Source organism: Aphelocoma coerulescens, chromosome 5, assembly GCF_041296385.1.
Source record: "Aphelocoma coerulescens isolate FSJ_1873_10779 chromosome 5, UR_Acoe_1.0, whole genome shotgun sequence".
In the NCBI taxonomy this organism is placed as follows: Eukaryota; Metazoa; Chordata; class Aves; order Passeriformes; family Corvidae; genus Aphelocoma; species Aphelocoma coerulescens.
In genome coordinates, this window is record NC_091019.1 from 8,546,342 (window position 1) to 8,567,573 (window position 21,232).

General features: G+C 42.3%; 1 protein-coding gene across 5 annotated transcripts in view; it reads left to right on the forward strand.

The window, feature by feature from the left end:
* Nucleotides 1-21,232, forward strand: part of ANO3 (anoctamin 3) — a 208,094-nt gene that overhangs the window by 110,018 nt on the left and 76,844 nt on the right. For all 5 annotated transcript variants that reach the window (XM_069016480.1, XM_069016482.1, XM_069016481.1 and 2 more), the window contains exons 2-4: nucleotides 209-421; nucleotides 1,321-1,392; nucleotides 18,327-18,463. In XM_069016480.1, the coding sequence (XP_068872581.1) occupies nucleotides 209-421; nucleotides 1,321-1,392; nucleotides 18,327-18,463 (422 nt within the window). The remainder of the gene's footprint in view (nucleotides 1-208; nucleotides 422-1,320; nucleotides 1,393-18,326; nucleotides 18,464-21,232) is intronic.

Genomic DNA, 21,232 nt, shown 5'->3' on the forward strand with positions numbered 1-21,232 from the left:
TGGATAATGTAAATATTTTACAGAATGGAATACTATGAGCATCTGTATTTTCATTCATTAGGTTATTTTTTAATAACTTCAAACCTTATAGCATGACATCTTTGTTTAGTTGAGGAGTTGCTTATTAATTGGTTTCATAATTAGCCATCTTTCTTTGTCATTGCCTAATATGGTAGAGCTTATGTTATTTTTCTTCTGGCTTTTTCAGGTATGAATACAAGCAAGAGCGAGACAATGAAAGAGCACCCGTTAAAACCTTCCAGAAGATCTATGCCATGCCTTGCCCAGAGCCAAACACATCCTCAGAGCCTGAGCAAGCATTCTTCATTTCTGCAGCCAAATTGTGTGCAGCCACAGCTCCAGCCCCAGCCTTTAAGCGCAGGGACATCGATAGCTACAGTGGATGTAGTGTCAGAACGAGGTAGGAGGTTCTTCTCTTTCAGGAGTTTGTTCCAGCACTGATAAACTCTGATTTATTTAGATATCTATGGTTTGTTGAAGAAATGTTTTTGCACAAAACACCTACACATACCATATTACCAGGTTCTTGAGTGAATCTTTATGATGTTTGAAGTGAGGTTTAAACTAGTTTTTATTTTTCTCAATAATGACATTATTTCCTTCTCACTGGAAACAAGACAAGAAAGTGTTGCTCATTTATGCTGGAGAAGAGTATTCTGTAGTCTGTCCTAGGTGAAAAAGAAAGAATAAATATTAGGCTTTTGGCAACAAAAGTCTTTATATATGAACATGTAGGAGGAGATGCATTCATTCACAAACAGTAGAATCAGGGAAGAGTGGTATGGAGAGAATGAGAGCGAATGGAGAAAATCCCTCAAAAATTTAGCATGTGTTGGAATAAGGAACTACTTTTATTTTAGGATTTCTAATTTTACAGATACACGTGCCTTATCAGAGAAACTAGTCTAGTTGGAATCCCAATCACTGTGTGTCACCTGTTGCCAACTATTGCCATCCTGTATTGCCAGCTGTGTGTGAGCCTTTGTAGAATAAATTAACTTACCTGACTTCTGCTACTAGATTTTGATAAGTCTTTCCTTAATGTTGACAGACACTGGGCATTGATTATTGTTCTAGTGAGTTATTTTATTGAGTTAAACTTCTCTCAGGAATAGACTGAAAGTGTTCATTAAAGTGATCTTGCTGTTTTTTCTATTGATAGAAAGTGCTCTTCAAAATTTCAGTCCAAAGTTTTTTATTTGAGTTACGGACGGCTTTAAAAAGTTTTTTTTTGAAGTAAAGATTCCTTTACTTACAAAAGACATGTGAATGCTGATACAGATACTGCATTTATTCCAGCTAAAGTGATGGAGACTTTGGAAAACAACTTGCTTAAGCTGTCTAATACAGAATACAGTGATCCATTTTTAGGTAAGTTCTTGTCTGAACTGAAATAATGACAAATTAATGATTCTTTGATTACACTTGGGGTATTTAAGTGTGGAAAGGCCATACTTAACCTGAACTTCCATTTTTTGGAAAGAGGAGACTAAGTGTGACTAAAGAAATGTGTGCTGTCTTAACTTTCCTGATACTGTCTTAGCTTTTAGACTAAAAGTAAATAGGAACTAAAGACAGAGAAATGTCGTACATTCAGTATGTTCTTTTCCCATAACAATCCTTCATAATACAATCATTTGGAGCATGTACTTGAAATTCCTTTGAAGTTGTTATTATTCACTTATTTTTCCTGTATAGTCATGCCATTCACTGTTGATGTGGCTGCAGTTCTGTTGTTTTTGTTTTCAGATATTTTATATATTTGCTTTAGATATTTACATATAAAAAGCATTAAAATTTGGGAAACAAACAAAAAAAGAAGTAATGCAGAAAATAACTATAATTCTGCTGCATTACTATCATTTTGATATTGTAATTAAGTCAGAGTAAGTAGGAAAGAAGTTATTCTTAGAATAATCCCATCCTTGTAGCTGCAAATTGAATCTGTAAATACACACATGGGTAGTAATTTACAACTTCCAAAATTAAGTAGTTTTGAAATTCCCTAGCCATCTACTTTACCCACACAGACACAAAGATATAGCTGCACCTTGCACAACTACTGCAAAAGATATTTTTGCTCACAGTTGATGAAGCATCAAACAATAAATTGTAAAAAAAATTCTTTTGTAGGTACTCCGTGTGCTAGTTTGAAAACAAACCAGTGGGAGGTACCAAGTCAGAATAACAATTTAATGGAAATTAGAGAAAAAGAAAAGAAAGTAAAAGAAAACACTGACAGAGTCAAGATACAACCTGAGTCCCTGTTAGGCAGGGTGGTGGTAGCAGTCCTCTGAAGTGGTGATCCTGTAGTAGAAGGGGCCTGCTCTTCTTCAGAAAGTCCAGTGGTGGCTGTGTAGCTCCTGTCCTCTGGAAATCCAGTGGAAAGAGTGTCTCTGGTGTTCAGAGTCCCAGATTATATCCAAGATGGGGTGCTTTGAGGTTTCAGACATACTGGAATGCCCCTCCTCCTGACTCACTCACTCCCCTTCCACCTCTGGTAGGAGACACAAAAGGTGGAGATTACCAGGTTGAGATAAGAACAAAAGCAACACTCAGTAGCAATTAAAACATCACTAACTACTTTATTCTTTTTTAAATTCTTTTTTTCCCCCCTAATTTAGATTAGTTATGAGGATTTGTGCATAATAACTCATCTTTTAAGCGGGATTATCTGTCCTTCCTAGATAATTAACAATTTTGCTGTGACAGATACCTTGTATTCTGAATGTATCCTGAATCCAATTACTACAACGTTTATATATAAAAAACTCCATATTTGTGTGCCATGCTGCAGTACAGTGAAGTGACAAATGAAGAGCTGAAGCAAAACTAACAATCCAAACAATGACTCATAATAACTGCATGATAAAAACTTTTTTTCAGTGCTCAATTACAGAAGTGTTTTTAAGTAAATTTTGTGATGTTATGGTAAATTGAAATGGACATATCTATATATGTATTTATATGTATAACCTGTGCAATATGTACAATGATTACATGAAAAGAGGGACTGAAAGATGACAGAAGATATGATTAGATATGATTCAAGAAAAGCAAGTTCAGTTTCTGCTTCAACAGAAATACGATGTTTCCATTATGCCTCCTAGAATATTTATCTCACAACTTTGTGGTCAGTGCCTGCATACATAAGTGCTGTGACATCTGTTCTGATTGTGTAGTGAGATGGATGAAAAGCTGCATTAGAACAGTTTGTCCTATATATCCAGAGTTGTCCAGCTCCCATATTTGAGCTGGTTCATACCTGGAGAGCTGGCAGTATGGATGAAGAAGCTATGTAAGCTATTCAGTGCTCATTGAAACATAATAAGGATTAGTCTTTGGACTTAGTATTGCGGTTCAAAATATTGATCTGCTTTAGGCATTTAATCTGCCTCTACCAGTTCTGTACACCATCTTAACTCCTCTAAAGAGCAATAATATATGCCTGACACCCTTTTAAAAAAATGAGAAATATTCTATGTAATGGTTACCACTGTCTGAAAGTTCATAAGAAATTGTACATTAAGAAAAGTCTGTGTTTGTCTGTTGCGATAGTTTTTCATATCTAAATATACATACACAGGTAGATGAAAACTTTTCTATGTTATGTGTATAATATAGTATTCCAGATGCACAGCAAAATAAAATAACACCGAAATCCATCACAATGTCATTTATATAGATGTCTAGTGATGTTCTTCTCCAAGACATTCGCTTTTTCTAGGAATAAAATTGGGACAAAAGGGAATTATTTCCTTGACCAATAATTTCTTTCTTACTAAAGCTTTGCAAAGCTTGCAAAGCTTTTCCTTAAATGTGTAAAGGCTCAAAGGATTGAGTAAAGAGTCATCATATCAAAGTTTGTGAAACTGAAACTATTTAGGAATATTTTATATTAATTATCCTGTCCATAATTATGCCACATTTCATTTGAAAACCTTTTGCTACCATACACTGTTGTGTATGTATAAAATATATTGGTGGATTGCATGTTACAGAGAAATCAGGACAAGTGCTTTTCATTCCCTGTCATAAAATTGAAATGCACTCTTGGGCCTTCAGAAAAGTATGATAGTAAGAAAGATAGGCATGCATTTAAGAAGACCCAAAAAGAAAGATTCAAAATGTGGACTTAGATATCTATTTCTAAACTGAATACTTCTGCATTTTTGTGTAAAGGATTTCCAGAAAAGAAATTGTCTCCAATGTTTTATTATGTAAGTGACCTTACAAGGCAAATCTTACTGTCATGCATTAAGTGTTGCCAAATTATATGTCAGGAAGTGTTGATAGGTTTTTGTGATGTATGAAGACTGAAGTTAGTCATCCTGCCTCTATATAACAAGATAGCAAAACAAAGCAACTGCTAGGATGAAGAGATCTGTTATTTGCTTAATTAATGCTTGAGTCTTTTTAAAACCACTTTATACTTGACTGTGGATCCAAGGTGACGTTATTTAGTTACATGTTCCGTTGTTTTAACAATTATATGGGTGTATCTGCTTTAAATTTGTACTTAATTAAAGTGAAGTCATTGACATACCAAATTGAATACTGAAATTCCCACAGATTTTATTGAGATAAGATTTGGACTCTACATATAGAATTAGAAGCTTATAAGCCTTTTCTCTGATTTAATACCCTTTTCCTTTGCAATTTAGCTTTTTTTTTCTGTCTTATTTTTATAGTATTGGTGAAAGCTAAACCATTTCATACAGAAGCTTTTCTGACTCAGAGTCATAAGAGCATATTGATTTTCCTTTCTGTAACAGGTCACTTGGGAAAATTGTATACCTAATTTTAATAACTTTTTTCATAAAACTTTTTATGCGACAACAGTTTCAAAAGCTCTCAACCACCACAGAAGTTTTAAAACATAATTGAATAGGTCAAATACATCAGCAAGATGCCGTTAATTGGTTATACTAATTTAAAAATGCACTATAGTTGCTTTGTATTGTAATACTGCAAGCACTTAGTCTTTTAAATGTAAGGTTTTGTAAAATTATTGATATTTAAATCTTTCTCCTGTTAGTAGATACTCTGAAAACTGATACAAAGAGGTCATGTAAAGGCTTATGCACATTCTGTTTGCGTTAGTGAGAATCATTTACCTGAACAGCTGTATTGGGTTTGTGTGGTAAGATATTAGGTAGCTGGGCAGGGCTACAAGGGTGGCTTCTATAAGAAGCTGCTAGAAGCTTCCCCTATGTCTGGTAGAGCCAATGGCAGCCAGCTCCAAGACAGACCTACTGCTAGGCAAGGCTGAACTCATCAGTGACAGTGGAAGTGTCTCTGGGATAATACATTTAAGAAGGGAGCAAAAAAATATACAAGGGCAACTTCAACTGGAACAGAGATTCTCTTGCAACCTGTGATAAAGACCATGGTGAGGTAGACTGTGCCCCTGCCAGCCCATGGAGGTTAATGGTGGAGCAGAGATGCACCAGCAGCTCATGGAGGACCCCATGCTGGAGCAGGTTACAGCTTCAAGGGGCTGTAACCCTGTGGGAAGCCCATGCTAGAGTAGTCTCATGACAGGACCTGTGAAGAGAGGAGCCCATACTGGAGTAGGTTTGCTGTCAGGACTTGTGATCCCATGCTAGGGCAGTCTTTTCCTGAGGGACTGTACCCTCAGGAAAGGAACCCATGCTGAAGTGGTTCATAAGTGGCTGTGGCCTGTGAGAAGAACTCATGTTGGAACAGTTTATGGAGGACTGTTCCTGATGGAGGAACCTTATGCTGAAGCAGGTGAAGACTATGAGCAGTTCCCCCTTGAGGAGGAAGGAGAAGCACAGTGTGTGATGAACTGACCGCTGACGCGATGCGAGGGGGGGGTGGAAAGAGCATTGCGGCCGTCCCGATCGCATCCTTGTCAGAGCAGCTCTGGGGGGTTGCCGCACAAACGCACTCAGACACACTCTAACACTCCGTAGTTGATGGATACTCGCAACCATTCATACACACAGAGCCGGACACCTCCTGGGAGGGGTCCTTTGTATGGAGTTCCAAGGGGTTTATTGGTGTCCCCACTTGAAGGGATCCAGGGACAAAGAACACAGAATACTGAGGGGTCCGGGGTTTTATCCAGAGCGGTACTGGGGGCAGCCAGAACATCAGGGACCAATCTTCTGGGGGCCAAGGTGTGGAGAGGACATGGGGTGACAGGACAGTGACCAGTGGGGAAGGTGAGGGGTCCGGGAACCAGTGGAGTATTAAGGAAAGGAGAACTGTCTAGAACATGGGGGTGTTCTGAGCCTGCCCACCAGCGGACCTCCACTGTTTTGGGGCTCTGTGGCTCCTTGGTCACTCCTGTGGTGCACTCAACCACTGCAACATCTCCCCCTTCTTTACTCAAAAAGAAGGCTTTTCCCACAGGCATCAACAAAAAACTCTTAAGACGACTAAAAAGAAATAATACCAGAAAAATGATCAAAATCGCCCATAGGGTGGTTGATAATTGAGAGCACCCAACCCAACAGTCCCCACTTTCCCAGGAGTCCGTCAAACCATCTGCCTACATCCTTCTTTAGGTCTTTTATCTGGTTCTGCATCTTCTGGATCATCGTGTAGATGCTCTGGCTATGTGAGGAAGGGTTGAAACAACAGAGTCCCTTGAACTCCTTGCACCCGTGCCCATGTGCTAGTAACAGGAAGTCGATTGCAGCCCTGTTCTGGAGCGTGGCCTGCCTGGTGGTTTCCTCATCTTCGAGGAGCTGGCTGAGTGCACTCGATGTTAAATTGGCTTGCTTGCCAAGCTAGCACTCAAGGTGACCAATATCACCTAAGGCCTTGGCGACCACCACCCATGGAAAGAATAGGGATGCCATGGCCTTCTTTGACCAAATGACAATTTCACTATTACAATTTTCATCCAATTGTTGAATCGATCTCTTTTGGTGGGCCAATTGAGTTCTGTTACACCAATTGATAATTTGGGTTTTGTTGGGTGCTAGCAGGGTAAGCTGCCCAAGAGTGCACGGCCCTCCTCGAAGACAGGAAGGGATTCCAGCCCAAACCCTGTCTCCGCAAAAAGAAAGACTCCCAGGGGGAGCATTCTAGATTCGATAGTGGATGCTGACAGCGTGGGGCTGGTGTAATCGCACCAGTAGACAGCATCATACTCTCTTTTCATGGGGTTGACCTCTTTGGTGTAACTCTTTTTGTTATATGCCAATTTGAGCCACTCAGAGTTGGTTAATTTGTATCCGAATTGGACGCAATAAGTGGCTTTTTAGGACCCCAGTAAGGCCAGTTCTTGGGGCTCCTCTGGTGCCTGTGGCAATATCTTTGTCCACTGGTCCCAGGTGTCCACTGGGTTGGGCCTCTTATTGGCAAAGGGGTAGTCGTTAGGCTGGAGGAGGATCCCCACCAGGCAGGTGGACAATGGGTCTTCCACGCCAGTCATTGAAAGGCATGTGTGGTCTTGGTTAATGGCCTCAGCCAATGTGACCCAAACTTTGGCCTTCAGCTGTGGGATGATCTACGCAACAACATAAGGTGTTACTGATGCCTTTTCCTGGTCTTAAAATCAAGAGTCAAACGTGGTTAGAAGGGAAAAAGGGATTTTTACCTTGGTATTTATTTTAAGGATCCTTAGGTTTACTATGTCCAGGTCTAATGCACTGAAATGCAGACGGCAATGCACACCCCCAGAAGATCTGGTATAACCTTATAGGTCTTACTAATTAGCATATCAATCAAAAATTCCCCAATGAGAGGCTTGAATGAGCCCCCCTCCCCAAGGAACCTTCCCCTGGATTGTTCTATCTTAGTTTACAGAATGTGTTGTGGAGAGAACCTTGGTGTCTGGGGCACACTGATCCCTACAAAGCTTCTAAAGCTTCTACAAAGCTTCTAAAAGGTTTAGTCTCTTAGCTGAACAAACAAGTCCAAGAATGTAGGCAAAAAGCACTAAGAATACAGAAGTTGTAAAAAGGTATAACAGGGTTATAAAAGAAAAGGCAAAAGATCATGGCATCATTATGACGCAGGAGATCATGATAAGGCAGAGGTAGGTCTCCATCCAGGCGGAATGGGGTTTTCTGGGTAGGCTCCTCTGTGGGATTGTAAATAAAGCTAACATAAATCAGGATCAAAAACATTAAAAACCTTACAACTTGTTGGTTCCCCTTTTAACTTTTCCTTCCCCTCTCTTTCCCCCCTCTTCAAAAAAAAAGGTAAGTAAGGGGCTTAGGGTAAGTGAGGGATCATGGGGTGGGGAAACACATGAGGGAAGGCAACGGGGCACACTGTCTGGAGGTGGTGCAAGTTTGCTGTTGCTGTGGCCTGTCTGCTTGCGCCAACATCTCCTCCAGGCAGCACTTGTCTCGTCCTGAAGTGGTGTTTCTTGTGTTTTGTCTCCGGTCTCCTCAGGGGTTGCCACTGATGGTCCTAGGTAGGGCTTTACATTTCTTCCCAGCACCCACTTCAGTCCTGTAGGGGTGGAAACACACGCATAATCCCTTCTCCAGGTAATGAGCTGGAAAGGGCCCTGGATCTGATGGCTGTTGAGGTCTTTGATCAACACCAGTGGTTGCTCCTTTAATTTGGCTTGTGTCAAATTAGTGAAGTACCAGAATACAGGGGGGGTTGCCTCTGAGAATGAGTTATTCAAAAAGTTTATTGTGAAAAGAGCCTTACAGAGTCTCACAATTGGGAGAGTTAACCTCTGTTACTCCACGTTGTTGATCAAAGACCCTCTTGATGGTTTGATGGGCCCTTTTGACAATGGACTGTCCTGAGGGGGAATGAGGAATGCCCATGGTGTGCCCCACGTACTAAAAAATTCCTGTAGCAGTTTAGAGACATATGCAGGACCATTATCCATCTTGATTTCAGCAGACACACCCAGGGTGGCAAATGCAAGGAGAAAATGTTTTGACATCTTTTGTCTTTTCTCCTGCATGGGCGGAGGCAAACATGGCCCCTGAGAAGGTGTCAATGGAGACGTGTACATATTTTAGTCTCCCGAATTGGGGAGCATGAGTTACATCGGTTTGCCAGAGTTCACAGCTACCTAGGCCTCGGGGGTTTACCCCTAAGCCTAATGATGGGACCTGGTAGCTCTGGCAGCTTGGACATGTCACCACAATCGCCCTCATTTGATCTCTGTGGAGATCAAACATCCTGATGAGGGTGGGAGCATTCTGGTGGAAAAATTGGTGGCTGAATTTTGCCTGTTGGAAAGTGTTGGGTACATTGGGACTTAGTACTGGCATTGCCAGAGCATTAGCTCTCCTGTTCCTTTCAGTGATGGGTCCTGGGAGATCAGTGTGCAACCACATGTGCATCACATGAAAAGGTTGCTCTTGGTGGGAGAGGAGATAGACCAGTTTCAAGAGCAATTGGTACAGCTTTGGATTTGCAACCTCCTTCAACAAGGCATGCTCCGCTCTGGCAGTTACTCCAGCCACATAGACTGAATCTGTGACCAGATTGAAGGGTTCCTGGAACCTCTCAAAAGCTCTAACCACGGCTGCCAATTCTGCAGTTTGTGGTGATCCTTCCACCACCTGGACATCAGACTCCCACATCTGCGTCCGAGGATCCCACCAAGTCATCACCGATTTGTGGGATGCTCCTGAGCCATCGGTAAAAAACAGTTAGAGCTTTGAGTGGGGTTTTACTCTGAAGTTGTTTTGGGGCCAAATTGAAAGTTGTGTTAAACAACTTATATTTGGGCTTGTGAATTGAGATTTGGCCTGGGTAGCTGTCCAGAGCGAGCTGGAGGTGCTCGTTTGTCTGGAGCAAATGCTCTGGGACACCAACAGTCAGTAGCAAATGAATGCATGCAAAGTCGCACCTAGCAAGGGTAGGGAGGCAAGCTGTGGCTCTCATGATTAATTGAGCCATCAATTCCTGTAGTGTGGTTTTGGATGGCTGATGCGACAGAAAGATCCACTCTATGATCAAGAGGGGGGTCTTTCTGTGCTGCGTCCCACTGAAAAAATGAGTCCATGGTAATGAAGAGAGTTACCTAAAATGTTGTAGCTGAAGGGTAACCTCGGGTCTGTCCACTGGGCCTGTCAAGAAGACAGTGCGAGCTGCACCTTACCAGTGGCCTCCTGGGCCTCTGTGGTGATGGTTCGTGGTGAGTCCAGGTCCTCACATACCTTCAGGAGATTGAACAGGGGAGCGAGGTCCTCCATCATAACATCCAGCAGGGAGCGGACCCAGTTGATAGAACCACAGAGCTGATGGAGGTCTCGCAGGGTCCTCGGGTTGTCCCGGATGGTCAGCTGCTGGGGTACGATGGTCTGTTCGCTGATGCTGAGTCCCAGGTAGGTCCATGGGCAGGTGTGCTGGATCTTCTCAGGATGAACTTCAAATCCTGCCTTCTCGACTTGGACAGTATTTTCCAGTGTCAAGTCCAGTCATTGTTCCTCCGGTGCACATAACAGGATGTCATCCATATAGTGGAGGATTATTGATTTTGGGAGTGATTTCTGAACTGGGGACAGGACATGGGCAACCTACCACTGGCAGATGGTGGGTGAGTTCTTCATGCCTTGTGGCAGAACTTGCCAGTGGTATCTGCACATCAGGGCTTGCTGGTTTATAGATGGAATGGAAAAGGTAGTCAGGGGGGCATCACGTGGGTGTAGGGGGATATTGAGAAAACAATCCTTCAAGGTCTGTAATGGCAAGCTTCCATTGCTGAGGCAACATCAAGGGCGAGGGTAGGCTGGGTTGCAAGGGACCCATATCCTCAATTACCTCATTGATTTTACGAAGGTCGTGGAGGAGCCTTCACCTGTCCTTGCCTGGTTTCTTTAGCACAAAGACAGAGGAGATCCAAGGGCTATTAGATGGTATGATATGACCCTTGGAAAGCTGCTCCTCCACAGGGGACTCAAGAGCGCTCAAATTTTCCAGGGACAGAGGCCACTGGTCCACCCACATAGGATTATCTGTCTTCCACATGGGCTGCAGGGTGGTGTGCTCCACAGTGACCCCAACTAAAAATCCCAGGATGGTGGTGGGATTTCCAGTCGAGTCCCACATTGGGATAAAAGATCCCTGCCCCAAAGTGTAAACCCTGAATTGATGACAAATGGCCGGATGGATGCAATGTGACCATCTGGGCCCTTGATGATGATATCATTAGTACTCCGCATAGAAGCTGCCGACATCCCTAGCCCAGTGACCCTCCCGTTTACTGGCTTCAAGCCCCATTATTTGGGCCACTCGGCACTGGAGACCACGGTGTTATTTGCTCCAGTGTTGACCATTCTGGTCAGGGTGGCCGTGGAGTGCCAGCTGAGCAGTTTGTAGTTTATAGTTGGCTTGCTCTGTCCCATAGTTTTCGCCCACCATGTAAACAGGGTCCAGTGGCACCAGGGATAGTCATCTGGGATCATGACCACCTGTGTGACCACCTGTCCTCTAGGAAGGAACCACGGTGGGTTCTGGCAGGAAACTAGAATGTCTCCACCTGGTTCCAGCCTTTTGATCTCAGGAATTACAAACAGTTCAGGTGGGCCCCGTGCAGGGTCTCCCAAGATCAAAATGTCTGTGTCTATGTCCGAGAGTGTGTTTGCCTTTGCTGAAATTTGCCACTGAGCCCCTGTGGTGAATTGGAGAGTCACTCACCAGGTCCAAGCATATTCTTGCTTCCCCTCATGGTGATGTTTTTGCACAGTCACAGTCCAGGTATAGGGTAGCAGGACAGGGAGGAATGGCTGATGAATTTCTGTCTTCACGCTGGGCTGTCCCACGCTCTAGTGCCAGTTTCCCTGTGTTCCGGTTTGGCCAAATTTAGAAATACATCCTCTGAGAGAAGGCAGGTCACCACCCCTCCCCCACCAGGTTGAGGAAAAATAAATTTTCCTTGAAGGAAAGGGAAGGAGATAAAAACTATTTATTTAACAAACACATGGGAAAAGGAAAATAATGCTAAATAATAAAATCTTTCGCTGTGGAGGAAAAATCTGGGAAAGTGTTAGAGTCCTCCCTTTGGTCTCCTCGGAGCTGGGGCTTGGCCCAGGGCCAGGCCCTCTGTGCTCGGTGGAAAGTCCTCCCGAAGTCCTCTGATGTTGAAAGCAGTCCAGTAGAAAAGGGAGAAAATCCGAAATTCCAGGGAAGGAAAAACAAAGTTCAACTCTCAGTCTCTCTCTGGGCAAAAAGAAACTGAACAACTGGCCAAAAGCTGACTGGAAAGCAGCAAGCTGGGTGCTTCCTCGCTTCCCTGCCGCAGCTGAAAAAAAAAGTTGCTATCTCTGTGTGACCTTGAACAAGCTGCAAACTGCTTTGAGAAAGTTTTGCTCAGTTTTTCCTTCCCCCTCTCAGGCTCAGTTTAAAGTAATAGAAAGGCACAAGAATTAATTTCTGGGCGTAGGGCAGTGATATGGGATACACATCATAAAGTCACCCCAAGACACCCTGGTGTCCCTGGTGGTGCCATCTGGAGGTGTGACAGTCTGAAACAGCAGACTTGGGAATTTGATTAGTTTTCTTGTGCTCAGGGCAGTTTTTGGCAAAATGTCCCAAATTCCCACAGTTGTAACAGCAGGGCTTGTTTTTAAAGTCTTTGTTTGAGGCCAAGGCCCCCACCACTCCTCCCATTGGTGCTGGCGAGGGTGCTGTTTCTGTAGTTGCCAGCTTTTTTCAGGCCTCGATCATTTGATCCAGAGTCGGGGTCAGGTCTAACGGGAGGGCCCTTAACACCTGCTGGCAACGCTCATTGGCGTTTGCCCTTGCCAAAACACAGAGCAGCTCTTGCTGGGCCTCTATGTTTTCAACTTGTCTCCCCACCGACTCTTTTAATCGATCAATGAATTTAATAAAGGTCTCTCCTGGGGCCTGCTTAACATGGGAAAATCTTACAGAGGGCGTGACATCAATGGGAGTGAGCGACAACGCTAGCTCAGCCATTTTCTTTAGGTCTCCCAGGACCAGCTCTGGCAGTTTGAGGGCCTGGTCTTGGGGCTTTTCCAGGTTACCTTCACTGCAAAGTGTTCCACAGTGAATGGTTCCTGGTGGGATCCCTCTGATAGCATGAGAGGAGATTCCGGAGTAATCTCCTCCATGTCCTTTCCCACAGCAGGTATTCTGCTGGGGAATGGAAATACGACCTGATGGTTTTGATGTCATGTGGAACCAGGGTGTTGGTGGTGAAGGTAGCCTGTACCAAGCTTTTAAAATAGGATGATTCCCTCCCAAACTCCTTGCCTGCCTTGCACAGCTCCTTTAAATGTGCATATGGGAATGGCTCCCATTGGGGGTTCTCTGCCCTGTTATACAAAACCAGGGCAGCCATAAATCCCCCTTCTCTTCCCACCTCCCGGTTCTCACCCCTCCCACTTCCAGCCCGAAGAGCATGGGAACCGGAAGGGGCAGCGTGGGAACCTGAAGTGGGTTGGTTCTCAGGGGTGGAGCCACCGATGGAGGGGGTGGGAACTTGGGTGGAGCCCATAACTGGAAGGGGAATCCCAGAGACGGGGGACCGCTGACACAGTTACACCCATTGACATCACTAGGGGCGGAGACAAGGAGGAGCTGCACATTTCAGTGGGAAAATGGGATAGGGATGGGGACAAAATGGCGGATCTGGCCATGCGGTTGGCGCCATTTTGTGGAGCCACCGAGGGGGACACTACAGGGAAAGAGGGCATAGGCTGAAAGGTTTGGGGAGAGCTCAGGGCAGCATGGCCAGTGCTGTCCTGAAGAGGGTGCTGAGGGGACCTAAAAAAAGTCAGAGGGACAGTAGCACCTCTGCACTGAGTAGTGGGCTACACCTTCCAATCCCCCCAAAAGGGGTTAGTGGGATGAGGAGCATAGGGAGAGGGTAGAGGCAGAGGAGCGACTTCAGCAAAGGGATTCAAACTACCTGATGCTCCCAAGTCGTTCCCTGCATCCTTAACTGATTTATAAATTAAAACCAACAAAGGAAAAACTTCCCCACCGAATCATCCTCATTTCTTTTTAAACCTGTTAACTTCTCCCCCACTTTATCCCAGAACTCAAGTGATTTAACTGATTTAACTGACACATTAGGAAAAAACTGAAAGATCCATTGCACAAAACGTTTTAAAAGACCCTTAGAAAACTTATATCTGCCTGCTTTAAGGGAACCTGCAACTTGGATGTACACCTCTCTTTGGGACAGGACAGCCTAGCACCCATTTTCCCCAAAAAAGCCCTCACCCATCACTGAGAGGAAAAGGAAAAAAACCCTCAAAGGCGCCCTGTGGAGCTTCACTCACCAAAACGCTGAGTCCTTGATTCCAAAGTTCCCACGGGAACAAAAGAAGCTCTCGGCAGGGTCCCCTGGCTTCGACTGGTCCCTCTCCCCAAGAGGGGTATCGGTCGTCTCTCAGAACAGGTCCGATAAAACTTGGATCTGTCTTCGGAGGCGCGGCTGCACCAAATGTGAACTCCTGACAGCCAGCTGTCAGGGACACTTTTCGGGACTCTCCTCAGAGGTCCCTGTTCAGGTGCATCCCTGTTCAGGTGATGCAATGCGAGTGGGGGGTGGAAAGAGCATAGTGTCTGTCCCAATCACGTCCTTGTTGAAGCAGCTCCGGGGGGTGCTGTGCAAACACACTTGGACACACTCTGACACACTGTAGTTGGTGGATACTCGCAGCCACTCACACACACAGAGCTGGACAGCTCCTGCAGCATCACCGAGGATAAAGAGGTGGGAGGGGTCCTTTGTATGGAGTTCCAAGGGGTTTATTGGTGTCCCCACTCGAAGGAATCCAGGGACAAAGAACACAGAACACTGAGGGGTCTGGGGTTTTATCCAGAGCGGCACTGGAAGTGGCCAGAACATCAGGGACCAATCTTCTGGGGGCCAAGATGTGGAGAGGACATGGGGTGACAGGACAGTGACCAGTGGGGAAGGTGAGGGGTGGAACAAGGGGACCAGGAACCAGTGGAGTATTAAGGAAAGGAGAACTGTCTAGAACATGGACTTAAAAGGGGTAAAAGGGGGTGGTCTTAGACCTCTGAGCCTGCCCACCAGCGGACCTCCACTGTTTTGGGGTTCTGTGGCTCCTTGGTCACTCCTGCGATGCACTGAAGCACTGCAACAGACCGCAACTCCCATTTCCCATCCCCTTGTGTTGCTCCTGCAAGAGGAGATCAAGAACTCAGGACTAAATTTAAGTCTAGGAAGGGAGGGTGTCTTGGTTTGAAAGACAGGTGTCTGCTAAGGAAGGCAGGAGCCCCCCTTGGAATGGCAGATGCGACCCCCCTTCCCTCTGAATTATTATAATTTTGAAATCAAGGGGCTTTTAGGCAAAGACGTGGGAAATAGGAATAACAGTTTTTACTATTATATATCTATATGTGTGTAACCAGTCAAACAAACAACAATAACTATGGCAGTAACAGCAAACAATCACAAACTCAGTCTCAGCCTTCTTGGCTGTCAGGCCCTTTCTCCTTGGGTGCAGTTCTGCTTGCAGCCGGCAGGGGCGCTGGTGGATCCCGGTGAGCCGGGCAGGTGGGATGGTTCCCCCACGGCTGCAGGGGGCGCTCTGGAGCGAGCTCGGGGAGCACGCGGCACTGGTGGCCTGGGATCCTGGGAAGGGATGGAACAAAGAAGCTTCACAAACCCCTGGGCAGCTGATCCCAGTGTCTGACCGGACCCTTGGCAACAACAGGCTGGAACAGCAGGCTGGAACGGCAGGGACGAGCACAAATCCCGGGTGGCAGACAAGATGTATCCAAATGGGGAACCCCCCGGAGGTCTGGGCAGGCAGGGCGAGCACGGCTACAATGTAGTGAAGGCTCGAAGGAACAGCGGGGCAGGGAAGGCGGGCTGGGGATCCCAGGGTTTTTCCTCTGGCAGAAGGAAAAGCAGCTGACGAAGCAGCCTCTCTCTCTGTCTAAACTCTGGGACCAACTGCCCACACACCCAGATGAAACAAAAGAGTAGCCAGATGCACCCCATCCCCATAGGCACCTCTTTTGTTTTTTTAAGTACCCAGCAATTTGTCCCCCTAGCAACACGTATGGGGAAAATTCCTTTAACAGAAAAAAAACCTAGGAGAGCTGCTAAAACCCCAACAATCTACAAACATTTTAGGGGTTTTGTTGACATTAGTGTCCAAAACTACATGAACGGTAAGAACAATGCACACTTTTGGATATACTTTTGAAATACGAATTGTGTGGTATGTGTCTCAGTTTTACATTTTTTCAGACAGGTGTAACAAATGATTATTCAAGTGGAATGTTTAAATGCTAAATATTCTTCCCCTTTTTACTGTATTAATATAATTACATAGTGAGAGAGTGCTTTATGTGCATAAAATAGGTAATCAACTGCTGAAAGATACAATAGCAAGTATCTTTAAATTTTATTTAAGGTTTCCTTCTAATTATAAATTTCTTTGATTTTAAGGGTTGTATTGCGTTTTTGTTTTGCTAGGACAAATTTTGACTACATTTCAGGCAAGATAGAAGGTATCTCTAGGTGAAAGATAATTTTTTTACAGAAGAGAGATGCTGCAATTTAAAATACGTGTCCATGAAAGCATAATAATGTTTAGCAGGTAAAGTGTATTGAGCACAGAGGGAAAACTTATTAATAACATCAAATTATTTAAAGAAAAATGTTGTAAAAGTTTTCAAAAGCTTTTTTTTTTTTTAATACTAGTGGTACTCATAATGTCTAATCCTCTAAAACTCTCCTCATAAAAATAGACTTCTTAATGTAAGTGTAGTCTTTCTTTCAGCTTAAATGACCTCGTTTAAGTTTCATAGGCCTGTCTCTTCATTTTACTGGCTCCTGATCTTTAGTAAAACTAAGAGATCATCAAACCTGGACATAAGTCAAATCTGCAGAATTGCTAAGTACTGTTTCCTACTTTGTATACCTACCACCTGAAACCTTCTTTTAACTACATTAATTTTTGTTGAGCAGAGAGTAAGTTGTATATTAAGTCAAAACATTGTTTAAAATAAATAAAATCCCTGAGTTAGTCACTTTGACAATTAAAACGAGATATTTTGTATATTAAGAAATCCCATCAGAGATTTACCACCGTTAATATCAATATTAGAAATTATCAAGGGAATATTTTGTATAATCATTATGTATTAACTAAATTGAAGAAAAAATAGTGCTCAGTAAATGTTCTGGTTTTCAATATTCCATCTCAGAAATGTGAAATGCTTAGGGTATGTGAGATAATTGTTATTTTTTAAAAATTTCTGTAGTACTTAGTTTGGCGAATTTTAACTGAACAACTTAATGAAAAATACTTAAATGTTGCAGATGAACTTTTATGAATTTAAAATCCATGAAATTCAAGATTGTGGTTCCCACAGCAACCACGACTTGTTTCTTGGCTTCAGTTTAGGGTTTCGAATTACTGGGCTAAACACTGTTCCTAGTCCACCTGACTTCTCCCCTGATGATGTGAAAGCTGAGATGGGGAAATTTACTCAGGATTTGTGGGTAAATATTTTGTCTGAATATGTTTCTTTTTCCAGTTTGTCCTAGATAATATTGTGTGGCAATGATTATTCCATCTTCTTAATCTTTAACATATTTTTTCAAGACTAGCCATTTTCTAACATTCATTAAAACTTTACAGTCCAACACTGTACAGACATTGCCCTTCATTTTACTCCTGCTGGGTGTATAGGGCAAGTATTGTCATGATTCTCTGATGGACAATATGGGTAAGCTCTGAGGGAGGTCCTCAGTTTCCCGCAGCTCTCTTAGAGTACTCAACTAAGTTTTCATAAAAACGTTAGCTGAGCAGTTGAAACTAAATCAAATGACAAGGAGAACACTTCCTTCATGATGTCCTTCTACCTTCTACCACCATCAGGTACACCTCTTAATATGTGTTCTGAAGCAATATCTTACTGCAATATCTTAATGTGCAGATTTTCTAATGCTGTATCTGCATGTGTGTAGAGGAATCGGGCATTTCAACTGCTTGTTTAAATTTAAAGCATGAGATGTTACTCTGGTCTCCAGGGTGTGCCTGCCAATTTGGTGAAACATCTTGAGCCTCAGCAATTCTGAGTCAAGAAGTTGAATATTCATATCACTTTGTGTGTTTTTTCAACTACTGTAAAGGAGGTTATGGACTTTTTTATTTGAATGCTAATAAAAAACCATTTCTATAGGCCTTCTACTAAAAATAGCAGTCACGTCTAGTTTAAGATAAACATGGTAACATTTCAAGTATAAAGCTTTTACAGGAAAAGAAATATGTTATTAAAAAGTGTATACATAAAATGAATACTCACCTGTGGCTGTGATAATGCTGTTCATTTCTGTCTACTATAATCTAAAATGAGCCCATTGTTTTCTTCTGGTTTTCCTTCAGATGTAGGAAAGGATAAAGATACATATACAGATGATTCAGAACATGGGAATTATGATGCTCGTACAGATCAGTCATTGCTTATTCAAAATAAGCTCACCAGGCAGAAAACAGAACCTCGAACTAAATCGTCTTTAAAGGTAATGGACACAGAATTCTATTAAATTGTATCGACTGTCAGAATGTGCTTAAATATTTTTAAAATGCAATTTTTAAAGCACTACATATGTTGCAGCCTAAATAAATGGGCATCTCATGGTAAGAAATTTTGGTGGCTCCCAAATTGTTGGAAATGATAAAATTTCTAAAATAATTTTAGTTAATGGTTTTAATTAACTTTTAATTAATCGTTTTAATAAATTGTAAGCAGTGTGTTAAGTCTTAAATCACTTTTAGTTAGCATTTAGCAAAGTTGTCATAAGCTGCTATTGTGGAACCACAGCTTGGTAAAATGACTGAAACTTTCGAGTTTTGTTAAACTAAACTTGATGTGCTTCAATGAACAAAGCCTGGGAGAAGAGAGATGCATTGCTGAAATTAGATACAAGGAGTGCAGAATTTATCGATCACAAGGTCGTTTTGCAGAAACCAGAAGATAAAGAAGAGACTAAGTATGTGTGCTGGAAAGTCCCTACTGGAGGAAAAAGATACTAAAAAGATTAAAAATATGGACTAATTAGGATGTGCAGAGAGAAAAAAAAAACAATTAAGGGTAGAATATTAGTTAATGAAAAAGAATTTAGAACTAATTTAGAACTAATGTAATTTAGAACTAATGAACATTAATTTCTTTGTTTGCTAGAAATGTATAAATAGGTTAAAAAGTTTGTATCATTGTCTCTTAGGAGGCTGGAATTTTGTTGGCCACACACACACCTGCTGGCCAAGAATAAAATAATGCGTTACTTGCTAACACTAAGAAGACAGTGTAAGAGGATTTTATTTATCCTGATGATTTTGGAGGTGTCGGCGATTGAGAGACGGGATGTAGCTTGATGCAAGCAAAAGCCGTTTATTGTTTCTACAGCATGGCTTATGTACTCTTTCGACTACCTTAGTGAAAACCACAACATCCATGTTTCCTAGCAACATTGATTAACCACCGTCTTGCATGATTACCTTTAAACAAGACACAGTGTAATACATAATGTTCCTTTTACTTTCTTCGAGTTCTTTTTTGCTGTTCCCAGGGCTTGTGGCCCACTAAGGTTAAAATGTCCACATGGCCTACAAACTCTGCAGAACTTTCTGCTTGACTTCCCAACTGTCTCTTCATATGGAGAGTGTTAGTAACAATATTATAGTTTGACCAACAGAATCAGTGAATGGAATTCTCTGTACCAAAAGCAAGCAAAATTATACAAATTCAAGGATTCTCATGTTTTTTATTGATGCATCTAAGAGGCAGTAGCCTTCTTCTAATAAATTTATTTGCACAGAATTTAGGATATAGGATTCTGGGCATGGAGTGAATTCATATTATTTGGAAGGCCTCAAGAAATTCTGAGAGTTTAGAAGAACTAGCTTCATGTAGCAAATTGTCAGTTGAGAGTGATCTAGCTAGAGTATAAGATCCTTCTTCTAAGCAGTACCAAAATGATATCTAGACACATTGAATGAAAGATAAAATTCACTTCTGTGTAGGCAAGTGTAGGAGTATTTTCAGGAATCTCAGCTAAGGCACTGGAAAAGCCATCGCATCTCACCAGATAAATCTGGCATGCCGTCTTGCTTAATAATTACTTAATCACACTATTCATCACAATGCATTTTCTCCAGCAGTACATCTACTGTAATGTCAGAGATTTATGATGGATTTTCTGTTCAAAACATGTATCTTTTTTTAGTCATACTTTCAACTAGGAGACCCTTAATTCTCCTTTTCTCCTTTCCATTAAGCATAATTGGTTGCAAAGTATGAAAAATGACTTAACCTCAAGAAGTTCTGAATAATTTTCTTTGTCACACACTTGAAATAATGAATTCTGCAGATAGGGTATTTTTACCAGTGATTCTGTGATTTTTGGTATATGCCTATAGGCATCAGTAATCCTGTATTACAAACCTAGTTATGCTTGAATTATTGTAAGCTTCTGTGCTGTACGCACAGCACATATGGTATGCTCTTCAGGAGACCATTATAGAGTTCTCTCATGGACTGTACCTGTGGCACTTTGTGATTTTAGCATTGAATTCAGTACAGCTTTATAGCTGGTAAGTACACTCACATATTTGAAGTGTAAACTGATCTGTCACAATAAAAAGTCTCCTCAGTCTGACCAGGTAATGAAAATGAGAAACACTGCATTAGCCAAGAGTACAAGGATAAAAGCATATTCTTCTTCTCTTCTTTTTAATGTTTCTAATTTTGGTTTGTTTTGGAAGGGTTGTTGTATACCTGACAGACTCAGGGAAAAATTGCTAAAAAATTTGTTTGCAATTACTTCTTGGTGCCGTTATCTTTCTCAGTGATAAGCTGCTTGAATGTTTCAGCAGTAGTGAACATGTCTTGCTGACGTGATGAAAGCCAATACACATTTTTTTTCAGGAATTGTTTAGTTTTTCAGATTACATACATGATACCCCCATAAATCTGATTCTTGTTGCTACATTTAAAATCTTTGGAAAATCAGATACTTTTCTTCTAGCGACCAGATGCCTATATATTAATCTACTTTTCTTGTTTCCATGATTATGATTTATAATTGGTAATTTCGTATAGTGTAGGTTGTTATCATTTCAGAATCCACAGATTTCGTATTGAAAAAATGTGAGTTGCTCAGACCCATGAAAAAGCTGTCATTGTTATCCATCTCTGCCAATGTTTCATCACCAACTGCTCTTGAGATTGCATAGAAAGTATCACTTCATGTATGTGATTCTGCCAAGGGGTCTCACAAAGAAGAATG